This window comes from Saccostrea cucullata, unplaced genomic scaffold, assembly GCF_032062105.1.
Source record: "Saccostrea cucullata isolate Sc308-1 unplaced genomic scaffold, CSIRO_AGI_Scuc_v1 ctg16248, whole genome shotgun sequence".
In the NCBI taxonomy this organism is placed as follows: Eukaryota; Metazoa; Mollusca; class Bivalvia; order Ostreida; family Ostreidae; genus Saccostrea; species Saccostrea cuccullata.
Genome location: NW_026941113.1, coordinates 1 through 12,860, shown reverse-complemented (window position 1 = coordinate 12,860; position 12,860 = coordinate 1). Strand labels below are relative to the sequence as shown.

The 12,860-nt window shown below is 33.1% G+C and overlaps 1 protein-coding gene across 1 annotated transcript; it reads right to left on the bottom strand.

The window, feature by feature from the left end:
* Positions 1-3,162: 3,162 nt before the first annotated feature.
* On the bottom strand, positions 3,163-7,216 carry LOC134257221 (uncharacterized). Its single transcript, XM_062739864.1, has 4 exons — positions 7,065-7,216; positions 6,496-6,723; positions 6,034-6,132; positions 3,163-5,899 (listed from the first exon to the last, which is right to left on the bottom strand). The coding sequence occupies exons 1-3, from the start codon at positions 7,186-7,188 to the stop codon at positions 6,038-6,040; spliced, it is 447 nt and encodes a 148-aa protein (XP_062595848.1). The 5' UTR covers positions 7,189-7,216; the 3' UTR covers positions 3,163-5,899; positions 6,034-6,037.
* Between the last annotated feature and the right edge of the window lie 5,644 nt (positions 7,217-12,860).

Here is a 12,860-nt window from a genome sequence, read left to right as displayed (position 1 = left end):
TAATTCGTTTCTCTATAGAGGAAACAATCAGCCTTATTATAGAGCTCTTAGTAGAATAGAAGTAAAGGCCTTGTTGTTGTGAATGATGTAGGATAATGCCTCGGCTTTTATCTTTCAAACAACATTTCCTGACCTCAGAGGTTATCCTGCAACATTCACGAAAATGCAAACTTTATTTCTTAAGTATGAAAAATTATTGTAATAAAACACCGATCTCTACCCAGAGTTAAATAGTTCCACTTATACCCCTGTCAACGTCTAAAAAGTAGTACGGAAGCGGAGGGACGTGATTTCTTTTCAAATGTTGTTTAAAATTGTCCACAAGAAGATTAACACATTTACATTTCTGTATATGTATTAATGCTGCAAGTTATTTGTCTATAAAAACTAAATCATATTGATATTTATCGGCAATGCATTTTAAATTTTCCACGTTGGTAATATCCTGCCGAGAAATAATCCCCTATAGGATATGGTGAAAAAGCGATATCTGATTCGAATTCTCATTAATAAACTTTTATTTAACATGTTAAAGAAGAATATAGAAGTTTTACATTCATAATTTACGATGCAGTAGGTGAAAGTAAGATTTGCCAAGAATCTTGGCATTTAGATGTTGACAGAGGTGTTGTAGTGAAGTGAACGATAACTCTGGGAAGAGATTGATAAAACACATCAACTTCAACAAAAATGCTGATAATGAATTCATGCTTACAGCAAAGTGATTTTCACTCCTTGTAGTTGTAAAATGTACGTTTTATGAAATTATTGCGTAGAACTCTAAATGTAATGAATTATGTTTTATAAAAAGCCAATATTGTTTTTCCTCTGAATTGCTATTCTAAGCATGTTTTACTTTATACTTATTATTAAACCCCCCTTCCTTGATAGTGGAGGTGTATAGTCATGGGGGTGTCCTAATTATAATGTACTTTTGTCCATCTGTTTAGGTTTGGGGTACCCATCTTTTCTCTGCTATTCCTGTTTATACTGTTGAATAAAATGTAATGAGACTTCACAGAATCTTTCTTACATAGTGCCATTGTAACTACCTGATCTATTCTCCTAAATAAATACACATTCATCTTATTTTGTCAAAATTACATACTGGTTATATGGAAAACTCATCACGTTTAACAACAATGTAAAATTTTGTAGGTGCGACGGAAAGCCCTGCAGCAGCTGATTCAGAGAGAGATGGACATGTATGAACAGGAACTCAGTCTGCAGGGCAAAACTTTCTTCAAACAAAGGATATGAACCTCTCAGCTTTTTCAGGATGTTGGAAGTGAGATTTTGTGTATAAATGTAAAAAATGTGAACCTTTGAGTGAATGATAAATTTGTATGGAAATTGTTATTGAAAATATCCAGCATTAGACATCTTTCTCAATTTATTCTGGTTTAGATATTTTTACTTTAAATTGTACTTGTGTTCACACAGACTTTGTGATACTGCTGCTGGTAAAAGTACTCTTTCTGAGTTTTATATATACATATTATATACATTATAATACGTGCCTTATAAACTTTTATAAGTTAGTTTGATAAAATCAACCTGTGGCGTAAAATTCATAGCAAAAATGTTCTGCATAAATGAAATAATTTTACAGATGTTTTAAACTGACTGTATTAAGTGTAATGAAAGTCTGTTGGTCAGTTTCATCTTTACTGTGTATGTACTATTAAATACTTTATCTTCTTTTGTTACAAGTATTTCATATTCATATGATACAAATAGTAAAAAATTAAAATGAAAGTTTTGAAATGTAGAATTAATGGATAACTGGTATTAAAGAATTATTCTTTGTATAAAATATATTGTTTGTGAATAAAAGTAACTTTGGAAAGAATTATTTCTGCTCATTTAATAAATATACCTCAGAGGGAAAAATCATTTTTGTAAAAGCATAATTTGTTTTTTTTGACCGATCTGGTCAGAAGAGAAAGTTTAGATACCTAAGCAGACACAAGATGGTGTGTATATTTAGCTTATAGTTCACTGTCATTGTCAAAAAAGCAGACCTGCCAAGGAGTAAACAAGAAAATCGGTCACTGTGCATTATACCTCAAAGAAATTTAGTGCTTCTAATATCAAGTTCACCAGATAAAACACTGCTATGTCATCAGTCAGCCATCTATAAACCAATAAAATTAACTTCTGTTTTAAATACTGTACAGGGGGAAAATAACTCGCGGTGTTAATATTCGCTATATTCACGGTGTCAATGAATCCGTGAATTCAAGAAACAGTGAATAAGTTTTCAATAGGTATAGATAAGAGAGGAAACTTTTATTATATATCAATTCCGCGAATTCAAGAAACCGTGATTGTGTCAGAGAAGAGAAAAACATGAAAATTACAACCCGTGAAATTAATCCCCTATACAGTAAATTATCTTGATCTTAACTGTAGGCGTATTGGTAGTGAATCTTGCCTTGATTGTGTGACTAGGTTTTCTATTGTGACGTTTACTGATGTTTTTTGGTATCTTTATGCCACAAAAAGTCACATCTGCTGTTTAAAATCAATATAATTGTGAGAAAAATTTACAGTAACTGGTCAATGGTGAAAATTAGAGGACCGTCAATATTTTTCAGAGGAGCTTATATCGATTATGTTGACTGTTTTTCTACAAAGAGAATATACCTGGGACTAATTTTTACCGACTATAACATGTAGAATTATATGTATCAAAGTATAGTCTTCTTGTGTGCCAAATTGTATTGACATCAGATCAATACTGTCGGAGGAGTAGTGTTTTGAAAGTATTTCACAAAAATTTTTATTTTTTTTTAATCATGGCAACACCGTTCATCAATATTTAAAACCAATAAGTAGAATTATTTATCTATTTGTAGACTACTTGTGTGCCAAGTTTTATTGAAATCAGACCAAAACTGTAGGAGGAGTAGCATTTTGAAAGCATTTCACAGAAATTTCTATTTTTGGTATCCATGGCAACACCGTTCATCGAAATCAAAAACTGATGCACAGAATTATGTATCTTAGTATAGTCTACTTGTGTGCCAAGTTATACTGAAATCAGACCAAAACTGTAAGAGGAGTGTTTTTAAAAATTGTTTACAGACAGACGGACAGCTAGCTGGACACCTTACTATATAAGCTCTAACCTGAAGAGCTAAAAGAGAAAAGAAAAAGTGAATTAAAATAGCATTTATTTAATGAATAAAACAAACATTAATACAGCTCACCTACATCAATTAGTTTAAAAACTGGCCCAAACACATTAAGCATTTCAAAGGTAAATGATTTAATAAATTTTAAATTGATTGTATAGTTATTGTGAACAAAAAACACTGAAATGATTTAATAAAGTTTACATAGTTTGTTTATAGTTATTGTGAACAAAACACACAGGCACCTGGCATGACATTTTTCTTCTAAAAAAATAATAACCCCATACTTTATAATAAATTAGTACTAGGTACAGGGTTAATTTTTTTTATATAAGAAAAATAAGTAATGTCAGGTGCCTGTGACAAAATACTAGTTAATAATCATATGACAAAAGTTACTAGAATTTAGTGTAATTTAAAATTTTCAATGTACACTTCAAAAACAAACATGTCATAAAAAAACCTTACAAGTAAATGCCTTACGAATTTTTTGTCATCCAACAGGATTTCAGATCTATTTGAAGAATACTGTTTTAAAGATTATTTTTATTTTTTGTATATTCCCAGTAAATGCTTTAAATACTTGTGTAAAATAATACAGTTTGATGTTCTTCTCAACATTACTACATGACAAGAACTACAATTAATGATTTTGTAATCAGATTAAAGCACCTCTAATTGGAGACTGATCTGTTAAAACTAGCCTAGGCTAACTAACACTGCTCAGCATCCTGCGTATTTAACTTAATCTTAAAAGACACGTGAACAGGGATAAAATTTCAGTTGCCTTCAAAATTGCACATAAAGGATACATAATGATGATACACTAATTATCAAAATAAAATAAATAAAATAAAATATTTTATTTATTTGACAAGTATTGGCAAAAAGTGAAGTCCATTTAGATGTAATAAGGTTTGTATGTAAGATTGCACCAGTATCATCACTCATGGACATGGGGTATCTACAATTGCAATTTCATAAGCACCAAGTATGCAAAAATCAGATGCCTTTACTGCTAATTAAGAATCAAACATCAACCCTTGGTCTTTTGATAAAAAATGCACAGCGATTCAAGTTCTTTTTCACAAAGATGCATAGGTAGAACAATTCTAGTTAATATAAACCGTAATCCATGTACAAGTATAAAAGTGCCAAGAAACCCTATAAATTAGACTCCTTCACTACTTATAAATAACAGATCAATGGAGCACTGAAAATTCCCTAATAAAAGTAAGAAATTTCATGCAATTTCAAAGGGAGTTCCACTACTCCCATAATTTTTATGTAGCTGAAATTAATGTAAAATCTCTTAATCATGCAATATTCTACTTGCTAATTACAGGGGCAATATTCTCTTGACTTGACATGTACATCTCTTTGCATGATAACTTCTAGTGTAAAATAAGGTGACTGTTTAAAAATCTACATGAATCCCTCTCTATGACACAACAATTCAGATAACTGGAGTTAAACTGCTGCTGCCATTAAATACAATGTCACAAAAATACAGAAGCACATTTACAGTAAACCTTGGACAAAAATTACCACAGAATCAAATTAAATAGAAAATCAAAATCAAAACTGGTCAGGAAAAATCAAAATTATTGTGTGCAATCACCTACAAAAAAGGTATCCACAGCTAGATCTAGGCTACTGAAGCCTTTTATGTGATTTACCCAGTTTAATATTGCCCATTCCCCAAAGAGCAAGCTTATGGCAGTATCATTTGCATGTACATACTTATATTCATATAGCTTACTGTATTGTTTATATAGTAAGACACAAACTATAATCTATCTAATTCTGTCTGACTGACATATTAATCTAAAACATAAACTGAATTCTAGCTAGTTTCTGTTAACTTTGTTAAATGCTTAGTCCTATATTACATCAGTACAACACCAAAGTGAGACTTCACACTCAAATAATACAGGAGTCAAAAACATATGAATGATTTTCAACTCTAACATTACTTGTAAACACAGTACTTCTATCACACTGGATGAATAAAAAAATCTTCAGTGCACTAATTATACACTAAAAACAAAAAGAAAATCAAATCAAACTGCTACTACAAGAGTTGTAACTATATTTTGATTGAAGTCTACCATACTACTCCTATCACAGATGAGTCGTCTCCCTTTGTAATCCTGGTCTCTGAAATTTTGTCCATTTTTTTTTCCATTTATGGTCGATTACAAATCTGCTTCTCTGACTAGAGTAGTCTTGGATATGAGAAGCTCTGTAATTCAGTATTTTATTGGGTATGACTGAGGTAAGATTTGACACATCTGAATGCTGAGTACAGTCCCTCAGTACATACACTGTAGACATCTCACTGATCCAAGCATTGGATTTAAAAAGTTCATCTCTTTAGAGAAAACTCAGTACACATAGGATCATACAATGATTCAGCTCTCATCTCACAATGATTTAGGTAATGATGAGGGCAAACCTCTGCTTTCACATGGCAAATGTTGTAATGTTCCAGCAGAGAGAGAACACGGATATGGAAATAAATAAATTAAGTGGATGTGTTATGAAGTTTTTCAATCATTTATGCGATCATTCCATGTCGAGTTAATTACATGGTCAACACAAGGATGGAAATTTTCGGGGAAGTGTGGGAATCCCTAAAAATTCACTAGGCTTATCTATATCTAACAGATGTATTCAGATTTCATACAAGGAAATCTTAAGATTTTTATATCCACTGTTATCCAAAGTATAAAGATGAAGTCTGTTTCTTCTTTCATCTGCAATCAAAATAAACATTTTATTTAGAATTTTGGTAGCAATAAACTTCTATGTTTCTCTACAATTCTATGGAGAGAAGCCTAGCAAAATGGACAGGTTGATTTCAGTATAAATCCTTTATGATGATACTTACCATGTCAGCAGCCAGAGCAGCGATATCTCTTGATCCGGTCAAATTCCTCACACCATTCTGTAAACCTGGCCTTCCATGCCATCTCCATGTCATCCTTATCTAAAAGTAGATTAGTGGCAACATGCATCAATTAATGTTGGAGGAAAATGAATAAAATCACATCTATTATAAAAAAAGAACCTTTTAACACAGATTTTGTTCCTTTATTTGATACTTTTTTTATTCAATTATTAAAGGGTTTTTTTTACTCTCAAATACAAGTTTTTAGTGAGATGCAAAGAACTGTGAATGATATGGCATTGTTCTGTGTACTACCTCCAAGTCAATTGTTTAAACATTAACATATTACAATGATTCTTCATATATTTGTAGGCATTACGTGAATTTTTAATTAATTTATTTTGGAGAACAAAGAGATATAATTTTATAATTTTGGGACAAGTCATGCCCCGTTTGACTCACTTTCCATTAACTTCACTTTTACTGTGTTTAACTTCTTGTCATCTATGTAAGCTTCATAAATTCCTTCTTCAGCTTTGTTGGCCCTAGACAAGATCAGATCTTGGTTACTGTTCATCATGTTATTGTTATCCAGCACCACCGGGGAACCGTCCTTTTTCCATGTTACCTTCTTGCCATCCAAGGTGAAGGGGTAATAATGTGGCAGCGTTACCGACTGCCCCACCCCCACTGTAAAGAAAGCAGGACATTACATGACTGAAGACAAAGGCCGGGGAAAGTATTCAATGTTTTGTAATTGGATGTGGAATTTATTTCACTTATGTAACAAGACTTTTTTTATACGCTTCGCACTTCTGAAAATATAGAAAAAAAATACCACCCCACTTGTGAAATAAATTTCATATCCAACTACAAAACATTGAATATCATCTATGTAGCATCTGTATTCTATTTTGCAAATTAATAATTTACTATGTTTTCCTTAAATTAAGTTACCCTCAGTGTTGTAAAAATTCTTTATGGCATTCTGTTTTACATGTACTAATGTTAGGAACAAAACAAATATTCACCGTCTCTGTCCGTCACATTGCTCACTGCATTATTGTATTTCTCTTTAAGTTCTGCAATGCTTTCATGAGAGAGTTCACTAAAATAAAGAAACAATAATTTGGGTAAACATTTAGGCAAAGACATTGAAGTTATCAAATTTTAAGGAGAGAATATGTATGAAAATATTTTCATTCCTCCTTCCTCAATTTACCCATAGCCATTATTACCTGACCTTAAGGACATTGGCAAGTCAAGGTTATCTGGAGAAAAAAGGTTTATATCATGGGTTTATTCACTTATAAAACTGTAATTGAGAGTGATCTCCCGTGTAGAATTCTCTATGAAATGAAAGCCAACAAAGCGTATTTTACAGAGGTGAACAAAAGCTTCTTCAACGAGTAGAATCATCTTTACAGCAAGAAAGAAAAACGGTGATTGTTTTGTTGTACTTTGTCTTCAGGGACAGACAGTAAACAGTGGTCAATAGACCGTTATTTACCGTATACTCATAATGGGAAGGACAATCACAAGATATGACAAATGCCGAGAACCTGTAACTGAATGAGGTAGTGCGAAGGAGGCACCATTTACATGTAGTAACTGTAAACAAATATAAAACAAATCTATGCCAATATTTTATGAAAATTTGTTTCCAATATGGTAAATTACTTAACATAAACAGTCAAACAGTCTTTACCATTATGAATACGAATTAGATTCTAAGGGAAGTAACTCTAAAATAATGAACAGTGTTGCTAGATCTGTGTCATGTTTCTAAATTTGTGTTTTCAGTCATGATATTTAGATATGATTGGAAATGGGGATACAATAATGTATATAATATATTAACTTTCTGAAATGACTGGATTTTGGAAAATTTTTATGGTAAAAAATTAAGTACATCCTTTTTATCAACATTTTACATAGGAAATGCATTGAGAATTGTAAAAACATTGATTTGACAAAATTTAAGAAGGAAGGGTGGCTTGGTGGGTTAAATGTACCAGAATATAACATGTTTATTATAATTTCACCCGTTCAAGAGTTCTTGAAAAAATCTATACAAAAGCCAGGAACCTTGCCAATGTCCTTAAAATCAGGTCTTTTCAAAAATATTACAATTATCAGAACATGATTATTAAATATAATTTTAACATATCAGCATCCAGAGACTTGATTTCTGAATTACCTAGAGTTCAGATCAAAACATGTTTTAAGTCTGAATCTGTTTTGAAAAAAGATGCTAAGTCTGAACACAATACCGGTATCACACCTCTACTTGTGTGTCTGACAGACCTGTTTACCCATATCGTTGTCTCTCAGTATTTTTGATTGGATTTGTCCGTGAGATTTGGCATTTGCCAGTAAGATTTCACTTTCCATCAATTTAACATACTAGTATATAAATGGAGAACAACTGCTTGTCTGATTACTTAACATGGTTTAATAACATTGCCATGGTCACTTTATATCACGGCATTTTGGCAAACCGACATAACTGTGTTTGAAATCTTTTTTACGCGATTAAAAAGGGTGAAACTGAGACAGATCATAACAAAAACTAACTTCTAAATTCTAAACAATTATATATTTCTTATTCCCGTATTTTCATATAAGCAAAACGTGAGACGTTACTATTCTGGACAAAAAATCCATACAAAATACGGCGAAATCGTAAGAGTAAACAGGTCTGGTCTGACCACTTTTAAGATATTGATCACACATCAGTAATTTTAAATAAAAGTTCAAACAAGTCACGTTCACCTGAAGCATGGACAAAACATGGCAAATTGTTTAGTAAGCACTTGCTCTTTCGTTCCAGTGAATATGGTTTATTTTATAAAGAGTGTTGATTAAACCAAGCCAAAACATTAAAATATATTGTAAATATGAAAATGTTCATACTAAGGCAAAAAAAAATTAATTTCTTGGTTCTCAGGCCCTCCCTCATCTCTCCCAAGGGTGCCTCATTGACCCTTTTTATTGCTAAACCAATAAAATAAAAACACCAAATTACTTCCCTCATTATTTTTTGAGATTTTGTACAATGTAAAAAGCTGCCTCATCATGTTTTGGGGGCAATAAAAAGTAAAAAAAAAAATGCCTCCCTCCCTCATCATATTTCTTGAAACAAGAGGCCCACGGGCCTTATAGGTCACCTGAGTATCATGTAACAACTTTCCAGCGATGTATTTGGTTCGTGTTTTAATCTAAAAGCCATGAAATTCACAAATTTTGAAAGAGGCACCATTGCTTATCAAAGGGCAGATTTCAAAGCATTAATTTATTTTTAGTCAAAGTACCCCCATGGTACCCCTGACCCAGTGGCCCTGAATTTATCTATTTTGAAAGAGGCCCCTCTCTTCATTATAAGGCCAGCATTTTTTTTATGTTTAGGTTTAGTTATGAACATGAGAATAAAAAAGTCCCGAAGGAGAAGGAAATTAAAAAAAAAATTTTGATAAATCAATTGTACATTCTTTTTTTATGCTATCCTAATAGGCTCCTTACCACTGGACACATAATGCTTACAAATAGGAAAGTAGAACATTTAATTGCTTATTTCATCATCTGCCAGTTTGGGCCAGTTATATAAATTTTGTGATGTTAGTCAAAATATATTTTAAAAAATCAATTCTTTAAAAGTCTTTCAATATATCTTCATTTTTTTAATATGTGTTAGGTGAATGTGTAGACATTGTTCTAAAATTTACTCGATGCCTAAAATTATAATTCCTATCATAAAACAGACAGAGAGTATTGGGGAGTAGGGTGAACATTTTTTCAATTAAGTGTAAAATAATTTCTCTGGCTGATACAAATGATACTACATGCCTGTATATATTTGTATATTCTTGCCTTTTAATAGTTGAATTTTTTTTATTTCTTCAGGTTATTGTTCATTTCTTCCTCAAATGGACTTAACTTCTCCCATAGTTTTATTCATTACATCTGATGCATAAGCAACCCTTATCTGAAGAATGATGCTTAGACTGTAAGCTATAACAGATACCTAAAAAATGTCGCTGGCAATATGCAATAGCTACCACGGGCAGTTTAAAGCCTGGGGGAGGAAAATAATTTACAGCCAGATACTTTTGAAACGAATACATAATTATCTCACCAGCATGTCATTGTGCAACAAAGTCGTCAGCATTTTATTTGTCCTTTGAACGGGTGAAACGTTTTGAATGGCACTCGTATCGATGAATTTTACACTAAACCAAGCTATCTTCTCAGATCTAGCTTTATTTACCCACCGTTTCATCTTAAAACCGGAAGTGCGAGTTTGTAAATTTGAAATCTCGATCCCGACTCATATTTGACATCGGAAAGAAAAAAAATTGTTTTATTTCTTTCTGAAAATTCAAAACCTTGAGCGGAGGCTTTGTACAACTGAAAATAAAATAAATCCTGGCCTTAAATATGTAATTAGATCATTAGCATATTAACCAGGAGCAAAGGAAAAGATGTTAAAAAAATTCATGCAATTCACTGTATAATCATTAGAGCCCCACCCTAAAACAAGAACCCCTGACCCTGGGACCATAAAATTCACAATTTTGGTAGAGGCACTCTTGCTCATCATAACTATGTACTTAGTTAGTTTAATTAATACCCAGGAGCAGAGAAGAAGATTTTCAAAGAAATAATGTATTTTCACTATATAATCAATAGAGCCCCACCCTAACACCAGAACCCCTGACCCTGGGGCCATAAAATTCACAATTTTGGTAGAGGCACTCTTGCTCATCATAACTATGTACTTTGTTGGTTTATTTAATACCCAGGAGCAGAGAAGAAGATTTTCAAAGAGAAATAATGCATTTTCACTACCTACTTATTTAGCCCCGCCCTAGCACTAGAACCCCTGACCCCAGGGCCATGAATTTCAAAATTTTGGTAGAGAACTCATTGCTGATTACAATCAAGCAAACAGTTCGATTGCTTGATGTCCAGGAGTAAAGAAGATTTTTAAAGATTGCATTAATTGTAGTGGTTTTGGCCCCACCCCTCAGGCCCCAGGGGGGCAGGGATCATGAAATTCACAATTTTTGTTCCCCTTCACCCATAGATGCTTTGTGCCAAATTTGGTTGAAATTGGTTCAGTGGTTGCAGAGAAAAGAAGCTGAAAATGTTCAAATGTTAACGCACGACGAACGACGACGGACAAAAACAGATAGCAATAGGTCACCTGAGTTTACTCAGGTGACCTAAAAAGGCTTGAGAACCAAGGAATTAACTTTGCATGGCCTAAACAGTGTAACACCTCTCCCTATAATACCGTATAAGTGGAAATGTTAGCGAGATGCAAATTTAGCGATTTCTCCTTAACAAGAGGCCCATGGGCCTTATAGGTCACCTGAGCATTATTCAACAACTTTCCAGTGATTGAATTTGATCCATGTTTGAAGCCAGATGCTATAGCATTTACAATTTGGTCATCATAACTATACACTTAGCAGTTCCTTAGTTTGGTTACTTTATACCCATAGGCAGGATAGGGGAACAAAAATGCATTTCAACTAATCAGTAATATTCAGCAATAATCAGTATAAGTGCTGCTACCACACATGAACCCTTGACTCTTAGGCCTATATCCTCACATTGCACTATTTTTGGAAAGGCATCCTTGCTTTTCAAAAATATTTGATTAATACCAAGGAGCACATTTCAAACCATTCATTTTCAGTATATAAGTACAGCCCCCCCCCCCCCCCTATGGTACAACTGACCCTGGGGCCTTTAAATTTTCAATTCTTGAAGATTAGGGATTACTCATAACTATATAGGTAGTTCATCTGCTTAAAACCTAGGAGCAAAGAAGAAAATATTCAAAGATTTAATGTTTTTTCAATGTACATGTATAATCAATACAGCTCCGTCCTAACACCAGAATCCTTGACCCTGGGGCCATAAAATTCACAATTTTGGTAGAGGCACTCTTGCTCATCATAACTATGTACTTAGTTAGTTTATTCAAAATCTAGGAGCAGAGAAGAAGATTTTCAAAGAATTCAGGTATTTTCACTATATAATCAAAAGAGCCCCACCCTAACACCAGAACCCCTGACCCTGGGGCCATAAAATTCACAATTTTGGTAGAGGCACTCTTGCTCATCATAACTATGTACTTAGTTAGTTTATATAAAACCTAGGAACAGAGAAGAAGATTTTCAAAGAATTCATGTATTTTCACTATATAATCAATAGAGCCCCACCCTAACACCAGAACCCCTGACCCTGGGGCCATAAAATTCACAATTTTGGTAGAGGCACTCTTGCTCATCATAACTATGTACTTAGTTAAATTATATAAAATCTAGGAGCAGAGAAGAAGATTTTCAAAGAATTCAGGTATTTTCACTATATAATCAATACACCCCACCAAACACCAGAACCTCTGACCCTGGGGCCATAAAATTCACAATTTTGGTAGAGGCACTCTTGCTCATCATAACTATGTACTTAGTTTATTTAATACCCAGGAGTAAAGAAGAAGATTTTCAAAGAATTCATGTATTTTCTCTATATAATCAATAGAGCCCCGCCCTGACACCAGAACCCCTGACCCTGGGGCCATAAAATTCACAATTTTGGTAGAGGCACTCTTGCTCAACATAACTATGTACTTAGCTAGTTTATTTAATACCCAGGAGCAGAGAAGAAGATTTTCAAAGAAATAATGTATTTTCACTATATAATCAATAGAGCCCCACCCTAACACCAGAACCCCTGACCCTGGGGCCATAAAATTCACAATTTTGGTAGAGGCACTCTTGCTCATCATAACTATGTACTTTGTTGGTTTATTT

Coding starts and splice junctions, on each gene's coding strand:
- LOC134257221 (XM_062739864.1), bottom strand. CDS start 7,188: ATGTCTTTGCCTAAATGTTTACCCAAATTATTGTTTCTTTATTTTAGT. Junction 6,724..7,064: donor CAATGTGACGGACAGAGACG/GTGAATATTTGT, acceptor CTTTCTTTACAG/TGGGGGTGGGGCAGTCGGTA. Junction 6,133..6,495: donor AAAAGTGAAGTTAATGGAAA/GTGAGTCAAACG, acceptor ATCTACTTTTAG/ATAAGGATGACATGGAGATG.